Source organism: Ursus maritimus, unplaced genomic scaffold, assembly GCF_017311325.1.
Source record: "Ursus maritimus isolate PB19 unplaced genomic scaffold, ASM1731132v1 scaffold_27, whole genome shotgun sequence".
Lineage (NCBI taxonomy): Eukaryota > Metazoa > Chordata > Mammalia > Carnivora > Ursidae > Ursus > Ursus maritimus.
In genome coordinates, this window is record NW_024425230.1 from 29,063,910 (window position 1) to 29,082,927 (window position 19,018).

At 61.2% G+C, this 19,018-nt stretch overlaps 2 protein-coding genes and 1 long non-coding RNA gene across 11 annotated transcripts in view; 1 reads left to right on the plus strand and 2 right to left on the minus strand.

Moving 5' to 3' along the window:
• LOC121105539 overlaps positions 1–1,156 on the minus strand; it is a 23,667-nt gene extending 22,511 nt beyond the window's left edge. The window contains exon 1 of the long non-coding RNA XR_005838120.1: positions 661–1,156. This is a non-coding gene — a long non-coding RNA (uncharacterized LOC121105539). The remainder of the gene's footprint in view (positions 1–660) is intronic.
• Positions 162–11,305, plus strand: MAN2C1 (mannosidase alpha class 2C member 1). The gene is made up of 26 exons (XM_040642963.1): positions 162–318; positions 594–719; positions 1,163–1,286; positions 2,623–2,693; positions 3,727–3,904; positions 4,215–4,404; positions 5,692–5,798; positions 5,952–6,062; positions 6,403–6,495; positions 6,627–6,743; positions 6,829–6,924; positions 7,013–7,158; positions 7,527–7,650; positions 7,930–8,051; positions 8,149–8,234; positions 8,360–8,515; positions 8,709–8,806; positions 8,976–9,070; positions 9,322–9,426; positions 9,508–9,664; positions 9,755–9,898; positions 10,237–10,346; positions 10,471–10,550; positions 10,659–10,807; positions 10,886–10,995; positions 11,068–11,305. Exons 1-26 carry the CDS (start codon positions 218–220, stop codon positions 11,192–11,194), a joined length of 3,123 nt encoding a protein of 1,040 aa, XP_040498897.1. The 5' UTR covers positions 162–217; the 3' UTR covers positions 11,195–11,305.
• A 487-nt stretch (positions 11,306–11,792) lies between these two features.
• Positions 11,793–19,018, minus strand: NEIL1 (nei like DNA glycosylase 1). 9 transcript variants are annotated; one of them, XM_040642969.1, is made up of 10 exons: positions 18,218–18,348; positions 16,778–17,233; positions 14,126–14,245; positions 13,976–14,039; positions 13,672–13,771; positions 13,189–13,316; positions 12,793–12,820; positions 12,556–12,617; positions 12,248–12,413; positions 11,793–12,085 (listed from the first exon to the last, which is right to left on the minus strand). In XM_040642969.1, the coding sequence occupies exons 2-10, from the start codon at positions 17,209–17,211 to the stop codon at positions 12,015–12,017; spliced, it is 1,173 nt and encodes a 390-aa protein (XP_040498903.1). In that variant the 5' UTR covers positions 17,212–17,233; positions 18,218–18,348; the 3' UTR covers positions 11,793–12,014. The 9 variants fall into 9 exon arrangements, with proteins under 9 accessions (XP_040498903.1, XP_040498899.1, XP_040498902.1 ...); XM_040642965.1 differs by lacking the exons at positions 12,793–12,820; positions 18,218–18,348 and adding an exon at positions 18,594–19,018; XM_040642968.1 differs by lacking the exons at positions 12,793–12,820; positions 18,218–18,348 and adding an exon at positions 18,396–18,496.

Consider the following 19,018-nt stretch of genomic DNA (forward strand, 5'->3'; position numbering starts at 1 on the left):
GGAAGAGCTAAAGGAGAGAGCCTCGGAAGCCGCGCTCTGGACTCTCAGCGGCCCGCTCAAAGTTCAGCGCGGCGCGGCTTCCGAGAGCCGCCAGTGTTCCGAGAAAAGCTGCCCGGGGCTGGAAGGCGCCCTTCGGACGCCGGAACCTTTGGTTCCCGGCCGTGGGCCGCGCCGGCAGCGGCAGGGGCCTTCCGGGGAGAGGAGCGGGCGCGCGGCGATGGCGGCGGCGCCGGCCCTGAAGCACTGGCGCACTACGCTGGAGCGGGTGGAGAAATTCGTGTCGCCGCTCTACTTTACCGACTGTAACCTCCGCGGCAGGTGGGGGCCCCCCCGCCCAGGGCGCCGGCCGGCCGCGGCCACGCGCCCCAGCCTTCCCTTCCGGGGGGAAACCCAAGCCGCGGCCCTCCGGGCCGAGGGACTAAGTGCCCGCCGCGGACAGGGCAGGGGCCCGGGAGGAGGGGTCGGGAGAGGCTGTGCTGTGGGGCAGCCTTCTCGGCGGTGGATCCAGGGAACGCGCGTCCCCATCCAACGACTGGCCCGCGGGCGGAACGGGGGCGGCCTCGAGCGCGCGCCCACCGACTCCTCCCACCCAGGCTCTTCGGGGACAGCTGCCCGGTGGCCGCGCTCTCCAGCTTCCAGACGCCCAAGAGGCTTCCCTACCTGGAGGCGGTGCAGCAGGAGTTCCTCCCCGCGCAGATCGGCGACAGCTTCGGACCCACGTGCGTATGGCCGGGGCGGGTAGGACGCGGCCCGCTGGCAGCCCCCTTCGTCGCGCACGGGCCCGAAGGGCCACACCTCACCACCTCCTGGTTCTACACAGCCACTCGGGGCGGAGGAGCGCCCTCTGCTGGAAGCAGCTCCCTCGTCCCGCAGTTTTCATGGGAGCGTTTCATACTCCTTCCCCTCCCCTGCTTTCTCCCAGTATCTAGACTCCCCTCAGGAGGACGCCCTAGGACAGATCACAGACCCCTGATTTGTCTGCCTTTCCCTTTCACCTTGCTGCACACCTTGTTGCTCCTTTCTTGTGCGTCCAAGCTGAATACCTTGTGATGCTGACGATGCTTGGAGAAAGTCTCAAGTCCCTGCCTGACCCTTAAGCCAAGGAAGTCTGGCAAAGGACAGGGCTTCGATCCCTAGGCCCATCCCATTGGCTCTCTCGCAGGTGGTGGACCTGCTGGTTTCGGGTAGAGCTGATCATCCCGGAGGCATGGGTGGGTCAGGAAGTTCACCTTCGCTGGGAAAGTGATGGAGAAGGCCTGGTGTGGCGAGATGGAGAACCTGTCCAGGTGAGTAGCCCTGCCCTAGGGATAGGTTTGGCCCCATTTCAGCCTGGTCTCTGAAGAAGTCACAGCTTAGTGGCTCTGCCTGCAGGGTATCGGAAGTTCAGGACAGGGGAAGTTGCCACTTGGGAACTTTAATATTGGGAAGTTGAATGGATGGCTTTTGGGTCCTAATATAATTAGTGCTAAACCAACCCTGCCACTGACTGGCCACTTCCTCATTCTGACCTGAAAATAGTTGCTAATTGAGTACAATAATAATAGATACAGCAGATCCATTTATTAACCCTCTACTAGGTGCCAGACTAGTGGCTTTGCAGACCATATCACTTTATATTTTTAGTTGGTTTTTGTTGTTGTTGTTTTGTTTTGTTTTGTTTTTTAGAGGGGGGAGGGGTAGAGGGAGAAGAAGAGAAAGAATCTCAAGCAGAATCCACACTGAGCATGGAGTCCAACGTGGGGCTTGATCTCAACCCTGAGATCATGACCTGAGCTGAAATCAAGAGTGGGATGCTTAAGTGACTGAACCACCCAGGCACCCCTATTTTTAGTCTTTAATAAACCAGTTTTTATTATATGTAGCATATACTTATGGGGGAAAACTTTCAAACAGTTTTGGATGGTATAAAGTAAAAATTCAAGTCCTCTTCCTGCAGTAATGGATCTGTCCCTGTCACAGCATCCCCAGTTCCCCAGACACAACAACAGTGAAATGTCTTGTTCATGGAGCCACCATATCAGGTTTAAACTTTATAATCATATGCAGTGGGTCTTTCTGCCTGTTTACAGATGAAGAAACTAAAATGTACAGAGGTTAGTTCACTTGCTCAGCTTCCGTTCCAGTTAGACTAACTTCCCGTCTCAGGTTAAGACTGTTGTTCCTTTTGTATGGAAAGCTGGCAAACCTCTCCCTCTCTGTCTCCTTGCGTTGGCTCAGCAGATGTCTCCTGAGTGCCCTCTCTGGGCCAGGCCCTATGCTAAGCACTGGGGATATAGCAAGGAATGAGGAAGCCCTGCATCTGACTTCATAGAGTTCAGTGGTACAGAGGCCACCAGAAGCCATACCCAGGCTTCCTGATACTTGCCAGGACCCTTCCCAAAAGACCAGGGGGTTTTTTGAAAGCTGGCAAGCAGGTGCTGTTTGGTGATCATGGCACTCGGGCTGCCATGGGGATTGGGCACCGGCTACCAGGGGTCCCTGATTTGCCGATCTTGGCCTTGTGAAGGAGAGAGGAGCCACAGCTGGGGACTAGGCGGAGAGGCCTGGCCTCCCTCAGCTTGTATTTCACCTGAACTGTCTAAAATGCTCAGGCCCTATCTCTTTCATTCTGCTCCCCACCAGGGTTTGACCATAGAGGGGGAGAAGACCAGCTATGTCCTGACTGACAGGCTGGAGGAAGGAGACCCCCGGAGGTGAGGCAGTCCCCATGCCCTGGTTGACCGTGCTGGGAGGGGAGGGGGGGCAGTGGGTGAGGAGGAGCTGAGGTCCACAGTGACCCGAAACCCCCACCTTCAACACAGGCATCCTCAAATCTCACAGTTTGTTTTTTAAGAATAGGGTTTTTTCCCTGACTAGAAAGATGCTGTCTGTCTTCTTGTGGTAAATACAGGAAAGCACAAAGATGTAAATGCCTCCCATTACCCATCACCTAGAGATGACCATTATTAACATTTCAGCACTCACCTCAGGAATTCATTCAGGCATAGTTCTTTTCGTCCCGTGTTATAACATGGGCATCTTACGACACCATTCAGAACTCAGACATAGTATTATTATATTTTCTAATATTTATTGAGCATTGTACTGATGCTTCCAGATACTAGCACTGTGATAGTGAGTAATGTGGCCCTGGACAGCAAGGGGGACTCACAGCTGCTTATATAATTGTAAAACCCATGGGGGCTCTGAAAGCAAACACCAGGAGCTCAGTATGGAAGGCTGTCCTAGACTTAGGAGGGGGTGGCCGGAGGGTCAGGGAAGGCTTCTCCAAGGAAGTCACGTTTGCTCTCCGAAGACTGAGTAGGACAGCACCACAGGCTACCATGCTGCTCCAGAGAATGGCCCGCCCATGCTCGCTGCTGGATCTTTGCTCTGAAAGATTGGACCTGGGGGATCCAAACACGTTTTTAATATGCAAAAGGGTTCTGAGACCAAGGCGGTGCTTTGTAAAGACAGTTGTGGAAATGGAAGTCAAAGGCTGAGCAGCAGCATAACTCACACAGTTCCCAGCTTGGCTGCTTACTGTCCGTGCCCAAGGCAGAATGCTCATCGACACAACAGGACCCTCTCTCACGGACCCCTGACATACCGTGGGATCTTCTGGGGGGTGGACCCTGGAGGCAAACAGGGATGGGTCAGTGGGTGCCTCCTTGGTCCTCCCTCCCTAAGCCTCCCCAGGGTCTTCTGCCAGTCCACTGGCCTGAGGCTGCCTCCCCACATTTGTAGCCTGACCATCTATGTGGAAGTAGCCTGCAACGGGCTCCTGGGGGCCGGGAAGGGAACCATGATTGCAGCGCCTGACCCAGAGAAGATGTTCCGGGTGAGCCGGGCTGAGCTGGCTGTGTTCTGCCGGGATGTTCACAGACTCCTGGTGGATCTGGAGCTGCTGCTGGGCATAGCCAAGGTAATCGACACCCCTACCCCACCTGCTTGCTCTAGAGCCCTTCTCAGCACCCCCCACACCCTGCCAGGGGTTGTGTTTCGGGTCGGAGAGTTGGGAGTCTGGGAATCCAGAAGAGGGAGAGTGTTTCTGCCTGCTTGAGTATTGAAAGGATTTCCCTCTGTAAAGGGGAGGAGGGAGACAGTACTAAGCAGGGGAACCAGGAGGAGGTAGGGAGGACCTCTGCTGAGAACCATTGAGAGGTCAGCTGGGGCCAAGTTCTGGAGACTCCCCTTGCTGCAGACGGGGATTAAGGGGCAGAATCCTGCTGCAGGGCCTTGGGGAAGACAACCAGCGCAGCTTCCAGGCCCTGTACACAGCCAACCAGATGGTGAACGTGTGTGACCCTGCCCAGCCCGAGACCTTCCCGGTGGCCCAGGCCCTGGCCTCCAGGTTTTTTGGCCAACGTGGAGGAGAAAGTCAACATACCATCCATGCCATGGGGCACTGCCACATTGATACAGGTAGGGCAGCAGCTGGCCGGGTTGGCTGGGCAAGGCAGGAGTGCCCTTGAAGCCCTGGCTGTGCCCTGGAAGCACTGTCGTCCCCAGCAAGCTCTTGCCCCTCTGGATTGTCAGTTTCCCCATTTGTAAAATGGGCTTCGCTAGGTGTGGCTTCATTTATTCTCTCAACAAAATCTGAGGCCCCATGTGGCCCTTGCTAGATACTGGGAGGTAGGCTTATAGAGTCTGATAGCTGAAATAGGCAGACAGAGTTGGGGCCACGATGGAGGCACTTAACCCTGGTCGGTCAGGAGGACTCGGAGGCTTCATGGAGGAGGTGACCTTTGAACCAAGTGAGAATGAGTAAGAGTTTGACAAGGGTGTCCCACTCCTCAGAGAGGAGTGATGGAGAAGTAACAGAGATAGGGGCTCCCGCACAGGGCCTGGTTTCCTGGGGGGGATCATGAGTTCAGCTTGGAACTTGATGAGTTTGCAGCATCTGTGAGGCTTATGGGAAATCTGTGTTTTTTAAAAAAGATTATTATTTGAGAGAGAGAGAGCACAAGCGGGAGGAGGGGCAGAGGGAGAGGTAGAAGCAGAGCCCCTGCTGAGCAGGGAGCCCCACATGGGCTGGATCCTGGGACCCTGGGATCATGACCCAAGTTAAAGGCAGACATTTAACTGACCGAAGCACCCAGATGCCCCGGAAAATCCGCATGTTTTACCAGCTCCCCAGGTACTGACTCTGATGCAGCCAGCACTTAGGAAGCACGGAGCAAGGCGTTCCGTGTTGCGCCTGTTGTGCCATGGCTTGCAGTGGAGTGTGGGGGTCCTGGGCTGGTGAAGAGGGAGCCGGGGCCTTGAGGTCAGGGGAGGCTGTAGTGCCTCATACAGGATGGCTGGCCCAGGCAGATCCTTCTCGGGGTGCCGTGCCCCCTCTTCTGCGGTATCCAGCAATGTGTGAACCCCTGCCACCTTTTACAGGATCCTTGCAGGGGCGGGGGCGAGGGGCAGTCTCAGCCTCAGAGTGAGACTCTTCCAGGGCGTGGGGCCTCCATCTCCTGACCTGTAAAACTGACAGCTTCCTTTCCCCACCCCTCTCCCACCTTGAGAGAGTGTCTTGAAATGAAAGCTCAGGAGGGATGCCAAAGGGTGTTGCAGGGAAAGGGGCCTGGGATGGGGGGAGGACAGCCTTCTGGAGGCCCAGGCTGGGCAGGCAGGGTGCTGGGGGGCAGGGGTGAGACTGGAGATCTGTGGGGAGCCGGGGACCTTGCTGCTTTCCCTCCACCTCCAACCCCTCCCATCCAGCCTGGCTTTGGCCCTTCAAGGAGACTGTGCGAAAATGTGCCCGGAGCTGGGCGACAGCCGTGCAGCTCATGGAGCAGAACCCGGACTTCATCTTTGTCTGCTCCCAGGTCAGAGGGACAGCTGTGTGGGGCACCTGAGGGCTTCTCACGCCTGAGGAGGAGGGCTCTTCCCCACCCTCAGCCGTCCACTGGCTGCAGCTGCTCAGGCCCGGGTGGGGTCCTTGTCGCTCCTGCCCCAGCCCGGGCCCCTCTTTCCCGCAGGCGCAGCAGCTCGAGTGGGTGAAGAGCCACTACCCTGGCCTGCACGCTAGGCTCCAGGAGTTCGCCTGTCGAGGGCAGTTCGTGCCTGTGGGGGGCACCTGGGTGGAGATGGTAAGTGCTGTCTGCACCCGCTCAGCCTCCGGCCACGCTGTTACGGCCTCCCCTCCTTGGCTTTGCCAGTGGGTGATTCTCCGCAGGCCCTTCGTCCCCCTTCTGTGGGGGGCTGGAATTCCAAGGCCCGGGACCCCAGGGGGAGGAGGGTCTCAAGCAGGGGGGCAGGCTGTGTGCCCAACCCCGCCCCGGGAACCCTCCCCTCCAGCAGGTAGACAGCTGGGCCCGAAGCGAAGAGATGGACACCTCTCCTGCGGGGTGGGGTGGGGGGGTGGCCCGAGCTCCTGCCTGGCTCCCCTCCATGCCGATGGCGGCTGCCTCCATCTTCACTCACTGCCAGGACGGGAACCTTCCCAGCGGAGAGGCCATGGTGAGGCAGTTCCTGCAGGGCCAGAACTTCTTCCGGCAGGAGTTCGGGAAAATGTGCTCGGAGGTAGGCTGGAAGCTGCTGCGCCTGCGGGCAGATGGGACTGGAGCTTGACCTTGAGCCAGGAGAGGCTGAGAGGTGGGGGCTGCTTCACCCGGAGCCCCACTTGCCGTGTCCCAGAGGCCCTTTCCCCACAGTTCTGGCTCCCAGACACATTCGGCTACTCAGCACAGCTCCCCCAGATCATGCGCAGCTGCGGCATCCGGCACTTCCTGACCCAAAAACTGAGCTGGAACTTGGTGAACTCCTTCCCGGTGAGCAGACCTCGGGGGGCCCGGGTCCCCCCTGGGACCTGGTCTCAGCCCTCACTCTGGCCGCTCTCCCTCTCCTTACCTGCAGCACCATACTTTTTTTTGGGAGGGGCTGGATGGCTCCCGTGTGCTGGCCCACTTCCCACCTGGCGACTCATACGGGATGCAGGGCAGTGTGGAGGAGGTGAGGGGGCACCCGGTGGCTGAGGTGGTGGGAGAGGGCTGGGCGTCTGGTCCTAGGCTGACCCGGTTGCCCTGCCCTGCCTGTCCAGGTGCTGAAGACCGTGGTCAAAAACCGGGACAAGGGGCGGACCAACCACAGCGCCTTCCTCTTCGGCTTTGGGGACGGGGGCGGGGGCCCCACCCAGACCATGGTGGACCGCCTGAAGCGGCTGCACAATACAGACGGGCTGCCCAGGTCCCCCTGGCCCTCCAGCAGCCCTGGGAGCTCACTTGGCCCTGGCCTGCAGCCCCACTTTCCGCTCAGACATTCAGTCCAGCTCCTCAACTGGACCTTGTCCTACTCCAGTCCCGGGCTGTTGGCTCTTCCGCGGGGGGGGGGGGGGGGAGGTGCAGAGCTGCCCGTGGGAAGAGGCTTAAATCTGCCAGAGACGGGGGTCTCCCCATGTGTCTTGAATAGGTTTTGCGTGGACAGGGAGCATTCTGGGGGGGGGGGGGCTCCTTTCTGTCGGGGCTGGATCTCTCGAGAGTCCGCTCTGGCATGGAGGAAGGGTGAGCCACATGGTACCCGCAAGCCTGGGTGACCCAGGCTGTGGTCTCCCTCAGGGTGCAGCTGTCTTCTCCGGGGCGACTCTTCTCCGCGCTGGAGAGCGACTCAGGGCAGCTGTGCGCGTGGGTTGGGGAGCTCTTCCTGGAGCTGCACAATGGCACCTACACCACCCATGCCCAGGTCAGGAGCTGGTCCCTGAGCCCAGCAGGGAGCGTGTGGCCTGGGTCTGCAGGGGACAGAGTCCCCTCCAGGCCTGGGGGGAGAGGCTTGTGTCCCAGGGAGGCACGGAGAGCCGGGTGGGCCAGGGGCCTGGAGGAGGCAGGGCTGAGTGTCCCTGAAGAAGGCGGACCGCAGACCGGGGTGGGACAGGTCAGCCGCCAGAGGCTTTATCTGAGGCCCTGGGGAGCACGGGAGGGCTTTGGAAGGCAGCCTGGGACAGATCCCCCCAACCCTGCTCAGATCAAGAAGGGGAACCGGGAGTGCGAGCGGATCCTGCACGACGTGGAGCTGCTCAGCAGCCTGGCCGTGGCCCGCAGCGCCCAGTTCCTGTACCCGGCCGCCCAGCTGCAGGACCTCTGGAGGTCAGCCCGGCCTCTGCCCCCCGCCACCGCCCTGGCCTCACCCCGGCCAGCTCTGCGGGTGCCCCTCCAGCCTTCCCCTCACCCTGGGCTCCTGCAGGCTCCTGCTCCTGAACCAGTTCCATGACGTGGTGACCGGAAGCTGCATCCAGCTGGTGGCAGAGGAGGCCATGTGCCACTACGAAGGTGAGGTGGATGCCCTGCCTGCTGCTGTCCCCGACGTCCGGGGCGGAGCCCAGAGCGTGTCCTGTGGGGTCCTCGGGGTCATCCCAAACCCCCTGCCCACCCATGAGCAGCCCGTCTCTCCTCAGATATCCGTTCCCACGGCAGCACGCTGCTCAGCGCCGCAGCCGCAGCCCTGTGCGCCGGGGAGCCGGGGCCTGAGGGCCTCCTCATCGTCAACACACTGCCTTGGACGCGCACTGAAGTGCTGGCCCTGCCCCGGCCTGGGGGGGCTCACAGCCTAGGTAGGAGCTGGGAGAAAGGCTGCTGCTGCGGTAGGGGGGACCAAGGCCATGCGCTGTGGTGGGGACACTGCCCCGGGGTGGCCGCCCTGAGGTGCCCCGAGCCACAGCGCGGTAGGCGGAGGAGCCACCCGCCCAGCCCATCCCTCAGGCAGGGCTCTGGGAGGCCGCGCTGATGCCCAGGCTTCCTCCCCAGCCCTGGTGACAGTGCCCAGCATGGGCTATGCTTCTGCCCCGGCCCCCACCTCCCTGCAGCCCCCGCAGACCCAGCAACCTGTGTTTGTGGTGCAAGAGGTGAGTTTAGGCACGTCCTGGTGTGCGGAGCCCCTCCTGGGCCATCCCTAACAACTTGGGGATTCTGAGCTCCCCGGCTGGAGCAGGTAGTGAGGTGGGGCTGGGCCGGGGGTGCTGGTGGTGGTGTGCAGTCCCTGCACACTCAGCTTCAAGGACCCCTCCCACCAAGACCGACGGTTCTGTGACTCTGGACAACGGCATCATCCGGGTGAGGCTGGACCCAACCGGCTGCCTGACGTCGCTGGTGCTGGTGGCCTCTGGCAGGTGCCAACTCCTCACTGCCCTCTTCCAGTACCTAGCAGGTGGATCCCAGGCCCCATTCCCTCTGTCCCTGGCCCCAGCAGTGCCCATGGCAGCCCATCAGGGGCTCTGGACCCACGCAGGGCAGGGCAGACTGGGCTAGGAAGGAATCCCCTTGTCCCCCAGGCCTACTCTCCCTGCCCCCACCCCACCTCAGGCAGCTGGAGAGACCAAGGTCATAAAGTTCTAAAGCACCAATCTCTGCATCCTTCCAGGGAGGCCATTGCTGAGGGCGCCGTGGGGAACCAGTTTGTGCTGTTCGATGATGTCCCTCTGTACTGGGACGCATGGGACGTCATGGACTACCACTTGGAGACACGGTCCGGTGTGGGCAGGACGGGGTGGCGGCGGGCCCCCTCCATTAGCGTGCCCGGGCTCAGCTCCACCACCCCATCCCACAGGAAGCCAGTGCCGGGCCAGGCAGGGACGTTAGCAGTGGGCACTGAGGGCGGCATGCGGGGCAGCGCCTGGTTCCTGCTGCAGATCAGCCCCAACAGTCGGCTCAGCCAGGAGGTCGTGCTGGACGCCGGCTGCCCCTACGTCCGCTTCCACACCGAGGTAGCAGAGAGCAGGGTGGTGGGCGTCTTCCCCGGGCGTGGCTGGGGAGGAGGGAGCCGCCAGGCCTGCGTGTCTGCCCTTCCACCTCAGGTGCACTGGCACGAGGCCCACAAGTTCCTGAAGGTGGAGTTCCCCGCCCGCGTGCGCAGCGCCCAGGCCACCTATGAGGTCCAGTTCGGGCATCTGCAGCGGCCCACGCACCACAACACCTCTTGGGACTGGGCTCGATTTGAGGTCTGCCATGGGGTGGGGCGGGGTGGGGTTTGGATCCTGCCCGGCTGGGAAGAGACTCGTAGGGTGTGGGGTCAGGAGGAGGACGCCGATCCGTACCTGCGGGCTCCTATGTGCTAGGCCTTGTGCTAAATGCTGTGTTGAGTTTGACACTCAGGCCCATTTGGTGGGGTGACTTCTGTGATCCCCATTTCACAGATGAGGAACTAAGGCCTACACGGGTTGGCTGGTGTGCGCGGGGCCTCCTGTGGTGAGAGCTGGCCCTCACGGTAGTGACAGTAGTGACATGCTCGGGAGCCCGGGGAGGGGGCGGCGCCACCCATCTGGGATCTGCCCTCCAGGTGTGGGCCCACCGCTGGATGGACCTATCAGAGCACGGCTTTGGGCTGGCTCTGCTCAACGACTGCAAGTACGGCGGGTCAGTCCGAGGCAACGTCCTCAGCCTCTCGCTGTGAGTGGAGGGCCCGCCCGGCCCGGGGCGGGGCGGGGGGCGGGGCTGGCATGGGGGCGCGGGTCCTCCGGGGGCGGAGCCTCCGCAGTTCCAGCCCGGCCCATCCCCACCCTCCCCACCGCAGCTTGCGGGCGCCGAAGGCCCCCGACGCCACTGCTGACATGGGCCGCCACGAGTTCACCTACGCGCTGATGCCGCACCAGGGTGAGTGCCGCGGCCCGGGACGCCTCTCTGCCCTTCCCTGAGCCTCGGTGTTTCCCAGCACCCCTGGGGAAAATGCCAGCACGCCCACGCCCCCACCCCCATTTCCAGGCTCTTTCCAGGACGCTGGCGTTATCCGCGCTGCCTACAGCCTCAACTTCCCCCTGTTGGCACTGCCTGCCCCGGGCCCGGCACCCGCTGCCTCCTGGAGCGCCTTCTCGGTGTCCTCGCCCGCGGTCGTGTTGGAGACGGTCAAGCAGGCAAGGGGCGGGGCGGTAGGGGGCGGAGCCCCAGCTGGGTCCGCCCAGGCCCCGCCCACCACCCACCTTCCTCCGCAGGCGGAGACCAGCCCCCAGGGCCGCACGCTGGTCCTCAGGCTGTACGAGGCCCACGGCAGCCACGTCGACTGCTGGCTGCACACGTCGCTCCCGGTTCAGGAGGCCGTCCTGTGAGTGGGGGCGCGGGGTGGGGTTGGGAGTCCTGCCCCCGCAGGGCCCTCATGACCCCTCCTGTTTTCCAGCTGCGACCTCTTGGAGCAGCGAGACCCGGCCGGCCACCTGCCCCTTCGGGACTCCCGTCTTAAGCTCACCTTTTCTCCCTTCCAAGTGCGGTCCCTGTTACTGGTGCTGCAGCCCCCTCCAAACTGAGCCGCTGACGGTGGGGTTTTATGTGTGGAAGGCTTGGGGGGCTCCTCACTTCTGCCTCCCCCGCCTGAAGCAAGGATCAGTCACCTCTTGAATAAACCCTTGACTCAGGAACCCTGCTAGCAGTAGTCCCTGGTCACTCCCCTCGGGGCCTGTCCTCAGGCATTTGGGGACAGGGGCAAGACCCGAGCTTCTCTGTGTGTGCAGGGTCTGGGTTGCAGACCCCCTGAGATTTGGGATATCAGTGACCACAAGCTGGCTAAGAGACCCAGGGATAAGAAGCTCCTCCCGTGGGGAGGAAGCCAAGAGGGTGGATTCCCGCTGGCCGCCCACCGGGAGAGGAGCACTGGCAGGTGGCAGTGCTGGGAATTCTGGACGGAAGGGGCCGTGGGGCCCAGGCTGCCTGGGATCAGGGTCCCTACACCACCTCTGGGAGGCTGCACCTGCAGAGGCAGGCTGTCCTCTGAGAGCCAGGGCCTGGTGGACTGGGATGGGGTTCGGTAGGCCTTGCCCCGGGGGCTCTCCTATCTCCAAGGTCAGGCAGCATGCCTCCCCACTTGGCCTTCCCAGACCTGCAGCCAGCCCAAGAAGTGCCAAGAAATTCAAGTGTATTAGTTTATTAAAAATGACAGCATTTTTCACGCGGGCTTAAAAAATGGGGAAGGTGGGGTACAATTAAAAACACAGCTGTGCAAGGAACAGCCACAGAGCCAGGGGTACCCAGCCCCCAGCAGCTCCAAGCTGCTTCCAGTGAGCCGCCCAGGCCCCGGGACCCAGGGCATGGCAGAGGAAGAGGGTGGACACGAACAAGGAGGCCCTCCCGCTAAGAGGCTGCCATCCCCTCATTCTCCAAGGATGGGGTGTCAGCCTTGATCCTTCGGGGTCTGCGGTGGCCTGGGAGGAGGACAGGTGAGGTGACAGCTCAGACCCCAGGCTGAGGACTGCGCCTACGGCCTCCCCCACAACCTCTGTCCGCAGTCCTCCTACCCGCGCTACCTCCCCTTCCTCTCCTGCAGAGCCTTCTCTCCCCAGAGCAGCACGCTGAGCAAGGCCCACCTGAGGTTGCTGGTCGCCGCCTCCTTTTTCCCTTCTTGGGGACTGGGGGGACCTCTGGGTCCTGTTGGAGGCTGGTCCCCTCAGGCTGCTGGGCTTTACTTTGCTCTGGAGGGCCTCTCCGTGCCCCACGTGTCCTGGAAGGGGCCGTGCTTGGAAGCAGAGGGTCCTGAGCAGAGGTGATATAGGTCCCCAAGGGGCTCCGTGAGTTCAGGGGTTGGTGAGGACCCACCGTTGCCCCCCCCCCATTGTCAAGGAGGGCACCTGGGCGGTGTGGCCCGGGCAGGGGAGAATGCAGGGAGGAGCCATACCTCCATCCTGTGCTCAGGCCCCTGCCGTGCTCCCTTGGATTTCTTCTTGTGGGACTTGCCCCCTGCAGGACACTGACACTGGGGTGGGAGGGTCCTGTGCCCTCAGCCCCCTTTCTGCAGACTCCCGCTCTGGGATGACTCCCGGGGGTGGAGTGGGGACTGGGATGGAGAAGGGTGATGAAGCTCTGGCAAGCAACTAGTCCTTCCTGCCCTCCGAGCTTATTAAGAGTAGCTTACCTTTGGGGGCCAGGGGGCCAGGATCCCCCTAAAATGGAATGAGGAGAATTCAGGAATCAACCTGGCTAGGGCAGGGGTAGTTTTCCTTGGAGAGGCAGAGTTCACAACTGTCCTTCCATATCGATGGAGCTTCTCCCCTAAGAAGCCCCTCTGACCACCCCGTCCCCCCCACGTCAACAAGGCCACCCTGTCTTGGGCTGCTCTACTGGCTGGGGCCCTGGAGCTGAGGAGAGGAGGGGTAAAGCGTGGGGAAGGCTTAGACCAGCAGGAACGGTGTGACCCCCAAGCAGGTCCTGGGAGGCCCCAGCTCCTGCCCTGCTGTGACCCCAGGCGGTCTGTCCACCCCACTAGCTTCCTTGGGATCTCCATTTGCCTATGTGAGATTAGGGCCCAAACCTGAAACCAGATGGTCCGGCCCCGCCTGTCCCGCAGGGAGCTCATGCCCGGCATGCCATAGCACCGCAGCCACGCTCGAAAGGCAGCAAAGTCCTCCTCCCCGCTCTCCGGCCCGTAACCTTTGCCCCCTGTGGGACAGAGGAACGAGGTGGAAGTCGGAGGGTGGACTCAGGCTGAGAGGAGGGGGAGCCTGGTCGACCTGGCCCAGACCTCAGCTACATAGCTGATGGACTGAGTCAGGGGGCTGAGGCTCTCCCTCCTCCAGCTGTGCGCCCTCAGGCTGGTGGCTTCCCCACTCTGGGCTATGGCTTTCCCATCCTGGGGTAGGGTGATTAATCCTTGTCCTGCCTGTCTCCTGAGCTGCTCAGAGGACATAGACACCTCCCAAGTGAGGAGGCTTGGTCCATGTATAACAACTAGATTACCCCAGGTGGGGCGGGAGCAGCCGTGGGTTTGCACAGGGTGCTGAAGCAGGGGCCTCACCGAGCTGGACCACTTCCTTGGGCACAGAGTGACACAGCTCCAGCAGGTCTGGGTTCCGCAGCTTAGCCCTGATCTTCTGGCTCAGGGTCAGCTCTGGGCTCTGGAGAAGGGGCAGAGGCAAGGCCACTGTGAAGGCAGCTGAGCCCCGGGGAGGAGAACTCCAAGAGCTTGGCAGGACTCAAGAGACAATCCATCTGCCCCCCACCCCCGACCCTGCAGAGAAAGGGAAACGGGCCCAAAGCTGGAGACGCGTCACTGCTGGCCCGCTCCGATGGGTCTGCCGCATCCCTCCCTGCACCCTCACCGGCCGGCGCTGCTGCAGCGCCTCCAGAACCTTGCGGGCCTTCTCGAAGGGGGGTATCCTCAGCCTGCGGCAGGGTGGAGAGAGCCGTGCTTAGCAGTGGAGAACGTGGGTGCACCCAGCCCTCCCTAGTCCTCATGCCCGCCTGCTGACCGGTATAGGATCTCTGCCCGGAGATAGTTGCCAATGCCATTGAAGAACCTCTGGTCCAAGAGGGCCTCGCAGATGGGCTGGTCAAAGACCTTGTCCGCTAGGTTTCGTAACACGTTCTCCCTGGGGGAACACTGACATTGGGGTGGGAGGGCCCTGGCACAGGAGACCCCCTTCTCTGCCCTATCCCTGAGGCCTTGCTGCAGGATAGGGGAGAGGGGCCGGGGGTACCTGTGCCTGGGTGCAAGGGGAGGGACCGTGGGAGTCCCTGTTCCCTGCTTCCCAGCCTCAGTGCTATTTTGGCAGCAGGAACCACCATTTTCCTTTTTTTTTTTTTTTTAAGGATTTTGTTTATTCATTTGAGAGAGACAGAGAAAGAAGAGGAAGAGGAAGAAGCAGACTCCCTGCTGAGCTGGAAGCCTGCATGAGGCTCGATCCCAGGACTGGGAGATCATGACCTGAGCCAAAGACAGCCGCGCAACCATCTGAGCCACCCAGGCGCCCCTCCATTTTCCTGTTAATTGGGAACACCAATATGAGATTTGAATTCATTATGAAAGGTGAAAAATACCAATCAAAAGCAATGTGTTTGGGACCCCTGGATGGCTTAGTTGGTTAAGCATCTGCTTTCAGCTCATGTCACGATCCTGGGGTCCTGGGATCGAGCCCCTCGTGGTCTCTGACACTCCCTGCTCAGCGGGGAGCCTGCTTCTCCCTCTCCCTCTGCTGCTCCCACTGCTTGTGCTCACTCACTCTCTCTCAAATAAATAAAGTCATAAAAAAAAAAAAGCAATGTGTTCAAGGAAACACACAAGTCTGTAGATGTTGTGTGTATATCACCAAAGACCCTGATTTAAGACTTCAAGACTTTTTGGAGCACAGGGTGACCCCAGGAGCTCAGGTGTGCCTGCAGTGTTGAGCTCCCCGTCTGGAACTTCTGATCGGCGAGATACGAAGATCTGACACTGGTGGGGTCAACTGTTCTCAAGACCCTGAAGATCTTCGAGGCAGCTGGTACTGGCTCTGTGTAGCAGGTGTGTGGTGACAAGTTCTGGCTAGCGAGTGTCCCAACAGCCCCCACCCCATCTCCGGGAGTCCTGGATCCCTCCTCACCCCCACAAAGAGGAAATGTACCCTGTTTCTTTGTGGGAAAGGATCCTGGCGAGACTGACTCAGTAATGGGCAGCAGAAGCATATGAAGTAGGGGCCAGAAGACAGAGTTTGGGGTAAAGGTAAGTGTGGAACGTTGGCCTAGGTGGTCAGAGCACTAAGGGGAGCAGACCCCTGCAGGCTCCCCAGCTGTGAGACCAAGAGAACAGCCGAAATCTCATGTGAGAAACTTCAGGGCCAGCTGGCAGAGGGTTACCTTGTGCCGTGACTTCCCAGGAAAGCTAAGATGCGAGGAATCCAGGACCAGGACAGACATGTCCCTGGGGTGCACTCAGGATCGTGCCTGGGAAGGCCAGGAGCTCAAGACGCCCTGACCCACCCCGACAGGCAACGAAGTCTAAGGGGCAACGGAAAGCAGGCCAGCCCCAAGGAAGGGAGGACGGCCAAGACCGCTGCAGGCCTGGAGTCTGTGATTCTCGTAAAGGGTGCTTTTCCTCGGGGGCTTTGCAAAGGCTGGCTCCTTCTTATCAGGCAGGCCTTGGCTCAAATGTCCCCTAGAGTGGGCTTTTCCTAATGCCCCCCCCCCAAGCCCCTGGCCAAGAGTCATTATCTACTTCTTGGATTTGTCTTCAGGCACGTGTCTATCTGACCTCATCTACTTTGTGTCCTTGCTCCCCTGCCCTATCTGAACTTCAGCTCTGTGGGAGACGGACCACACCCGTCTTGCTCACTGCGGTACCCCCTGCACTGGGAAGAGGGCTTGGCACAAAATCGAAACCCATACACGTTTCACCTTTAGAGGAAGGGAAGTGGCTGGCACCGTGCCATCCTCTGTGACATGCATCACCTCCCAGGTGGGGCGGTGACCCCTCCGGCCGAGGAAACCATGGGACTGTCACAGACCAGTGGGCAGGGAGAATGTGGGAGACCACAAACCCAGTTCAGAAACCGTGTCATGGGGGCGCCTGAGTAGCGCAGTCGTTAAGCGTCTGCCTTCGGCTCAGGGCGTGATCCCGGCGTTATGGGATCGAGCCCCACATCAGGCTCCTCCGCTAGGAGCCTGCTTCTTCCTCTCCCACTCCCCCTGCTTGTGTTCCCTCTCTCGCTGGCTGTCTCTAACTCTTCAAAAAAATAAAAATAAAATCTTAAAAAAAAAAAAAGAAACCGTGTCACGAGGCAGTCCCCTGCCCACCGCCTTGAGGCAATTCCTTCCTGTTCAGCCGCCCTTCTTACCGGGTTGTTAAAGCCCCTTCACCTTTCTTCTTAGCCAAGCAGAGCGGGATGCTGATCCCCAGCTCTGACACGAACCGGCCATGTGTCCTCAGGGCAGGCCTGCCCATCCTCCTCTTGCCCAACCCCATGAGTTTTGGGGTTCCACATCCATTAGCTCAGGGAGCTGTCCCTGGGAAAGGACACTGTCTTGGTCGACACGCGAAGGGACTGCGGGTCAGAGGGGAGGAGAGCTGCCCCTCCCTGGCCAGTGAGGCACTCACAGAGCCAGCCCGGAGCCCCAGACTGTGTCGTCATGCCTGGCGCTGGGCCTACCTGAACCGCTCATACTCCAGCAAGACGCAAGGCCCGCGGCCAGGCTGCCACTCGCCCCCCAGGTCCCAGCGGCCGAAGCGGCGGATGTCCACGAAGCAGAGGGCGAGTCGGGGGCCGGGGGGAGCCGTGTAAAAGCGCAGGTGGGCGTGGGCCGGCAGCGCGTCCTGGGCCGCCAGCTGGAAGGAGCCGGACATGCCGAATCGGAAGACCAGGGCCAGGGGCCCCCGTGGGGGCTGGGCCCCGGGCAGCGGGCTCAGGGTCAGGCGCAGCTCCTTGCCACGGGCCGAGGATGAGATGCAGTACGCACTGCTCTCAAAGGGCACCTCAGGGTTGCGGCTGATGGGTGACTTCTCCACACACCCGCCGAACACCAGCCCCCTGCACGCCTCGTTCACGAAGCGGCTGGCCAGATGCAGCTCGGGGCCCTCCGGCATGCTGTGGGAGGGGGGCTGGGCCCTGTGGGGAGGGGAGGACAGCGGGTTGGGCCAAGTGTCACCTGGGGAGGTAGAAATTATCACCCCATTTTATAAAGGAGAACTCCGAGGGTCAGAGGGGGCCACTCCCAGCCAAGTCAACTGGCCTCGCAAGTGTCCTGATCCCCCTTGAAAGTGCGGAGAAAGCCGACAGCGCTATGGAGCTCAGGCTGGGGAAGCGAGACTCTGCCGTATTTGACGCCTTCCACGGGGCTGCCCCCACTGCTTTTAGAATAAAATCCAGATCCTTCCTGGGCCCACACTGTCCTCTCATTTCCTCCCACAATTCCCCTCACTCACTGGCTCCAAGCACAGTCTCCCCATCCCCATGTCTTTGCCCCTGATGTCCCTTCAGTCTGGGACACTTGAGAGGCCCTCCCTGACCACCCTCTCCGAGGCAGCATCACCACCCCCCCAAACACCACGAGTTTTCTTTTCTTCACGGCACCCCCCAATCTGGAATTATCTTGTTTGTTGTCTGCCCCTACCTCCACTCCCACCCCAGAGCGCAAGCTCTGCTTGCTCATGACTCCACTTCTTAGGACCCCGCCTGCACCTGGTCCGCAACAACTGAGGGACTGAACCTGACCCTGCCTGGGGAATGACAACTGGGAGACTCTGCCACCAGCAAGGGCCAGCCTGCCACCACCCACTGCCCAGGACCAGAGCGAGGACAAGGACGAGGGAAGGCAGGTGTCTCCAGGAGCATCTGCGCTGGAACCGGGTGCCCACGACTCTGAGGGAGGGAGACGGGGTGACAGGAAGGGCTCCGGAGCTCCAGGCCAAGGTCCAGGGGTGCATAGGAAACTCGTCCACACCAGCGCCCGGAGTGGGAAGCAAACTCCATCCCCACCCACCACACCTGACCAGGGGAGGGGAGTTTCCACTCTCCTTTTCCCGGGACCTACCCAGACCAAGGCTAGGTTTTGGGGGGGGGCATTCAGCCAGGGAGGGGAGACTCCCTTACCCCTGTCCCCCGCCTCAGCGTCGTCCAGGGTCTGGCACCCAAAAGGGTTCCTCTTTCGGGAAAAGGTGAAAGTCCAGATTCCTAACTTCCGCAGGGCGGGCACCCCAGTGCTCGCCCCCCCTTCACCACCCCGCCCCCCCCCCCCCCCCCCCCCCCACCACCGCCGATCCCGGATAACCTGCTCCCCGCGCAGCTCCCCGCCAGCCTGCAGCCACTGAGGGGTTAACGCGGGGGCCGGGCCGCGCCTAAGAGCACGCTGGGAGCTGAGGTCGCCGCTCCGGCGCCTGCCGGGAAGTGTAGTTTCTCCGGCAGGAGGCAGAGGTTGGCCGGGGTAGGCAGGGGGCCCCGGGTGTGGGAAAGGCTTTGGGGCAGTCACCTGGCCGGGAGGTGGCGGAGGAACCTGGCTTCCCGCTGCTCGGCGCCGGCGGGCTCTGGGCTAGGTCTGAGGTCCCGGGTTGCAGCTGTCTGCGTGGCTGGGAGGGGAAGTCCCCCGGCTAGCCCCGGACAGGGTCGGCACTCGCAGCAGGAAACAGCAGCAAGGTCCCGAGGCCGAGGCGCCTGCAGCTGTGCGCCGGGCGCGCAGGTGCGTGATAAACGCAGGCCCTGGGGACCCGATGGTGGCCCCTAAGAATCCAGGCACAGTCAGACGGAACACATAAACAGAAGCACCATCACCACCTGCCGGGTGGCAAGGGCAGCCAAGCACCAAAAAACAGGCGGAGAAGCAGAACCCACTTCAGACGGTCAGGCCTGGTCTAATGAGGCCTCTGTAAGGAGCTTGCATTCCATCTTGAGTGTAGT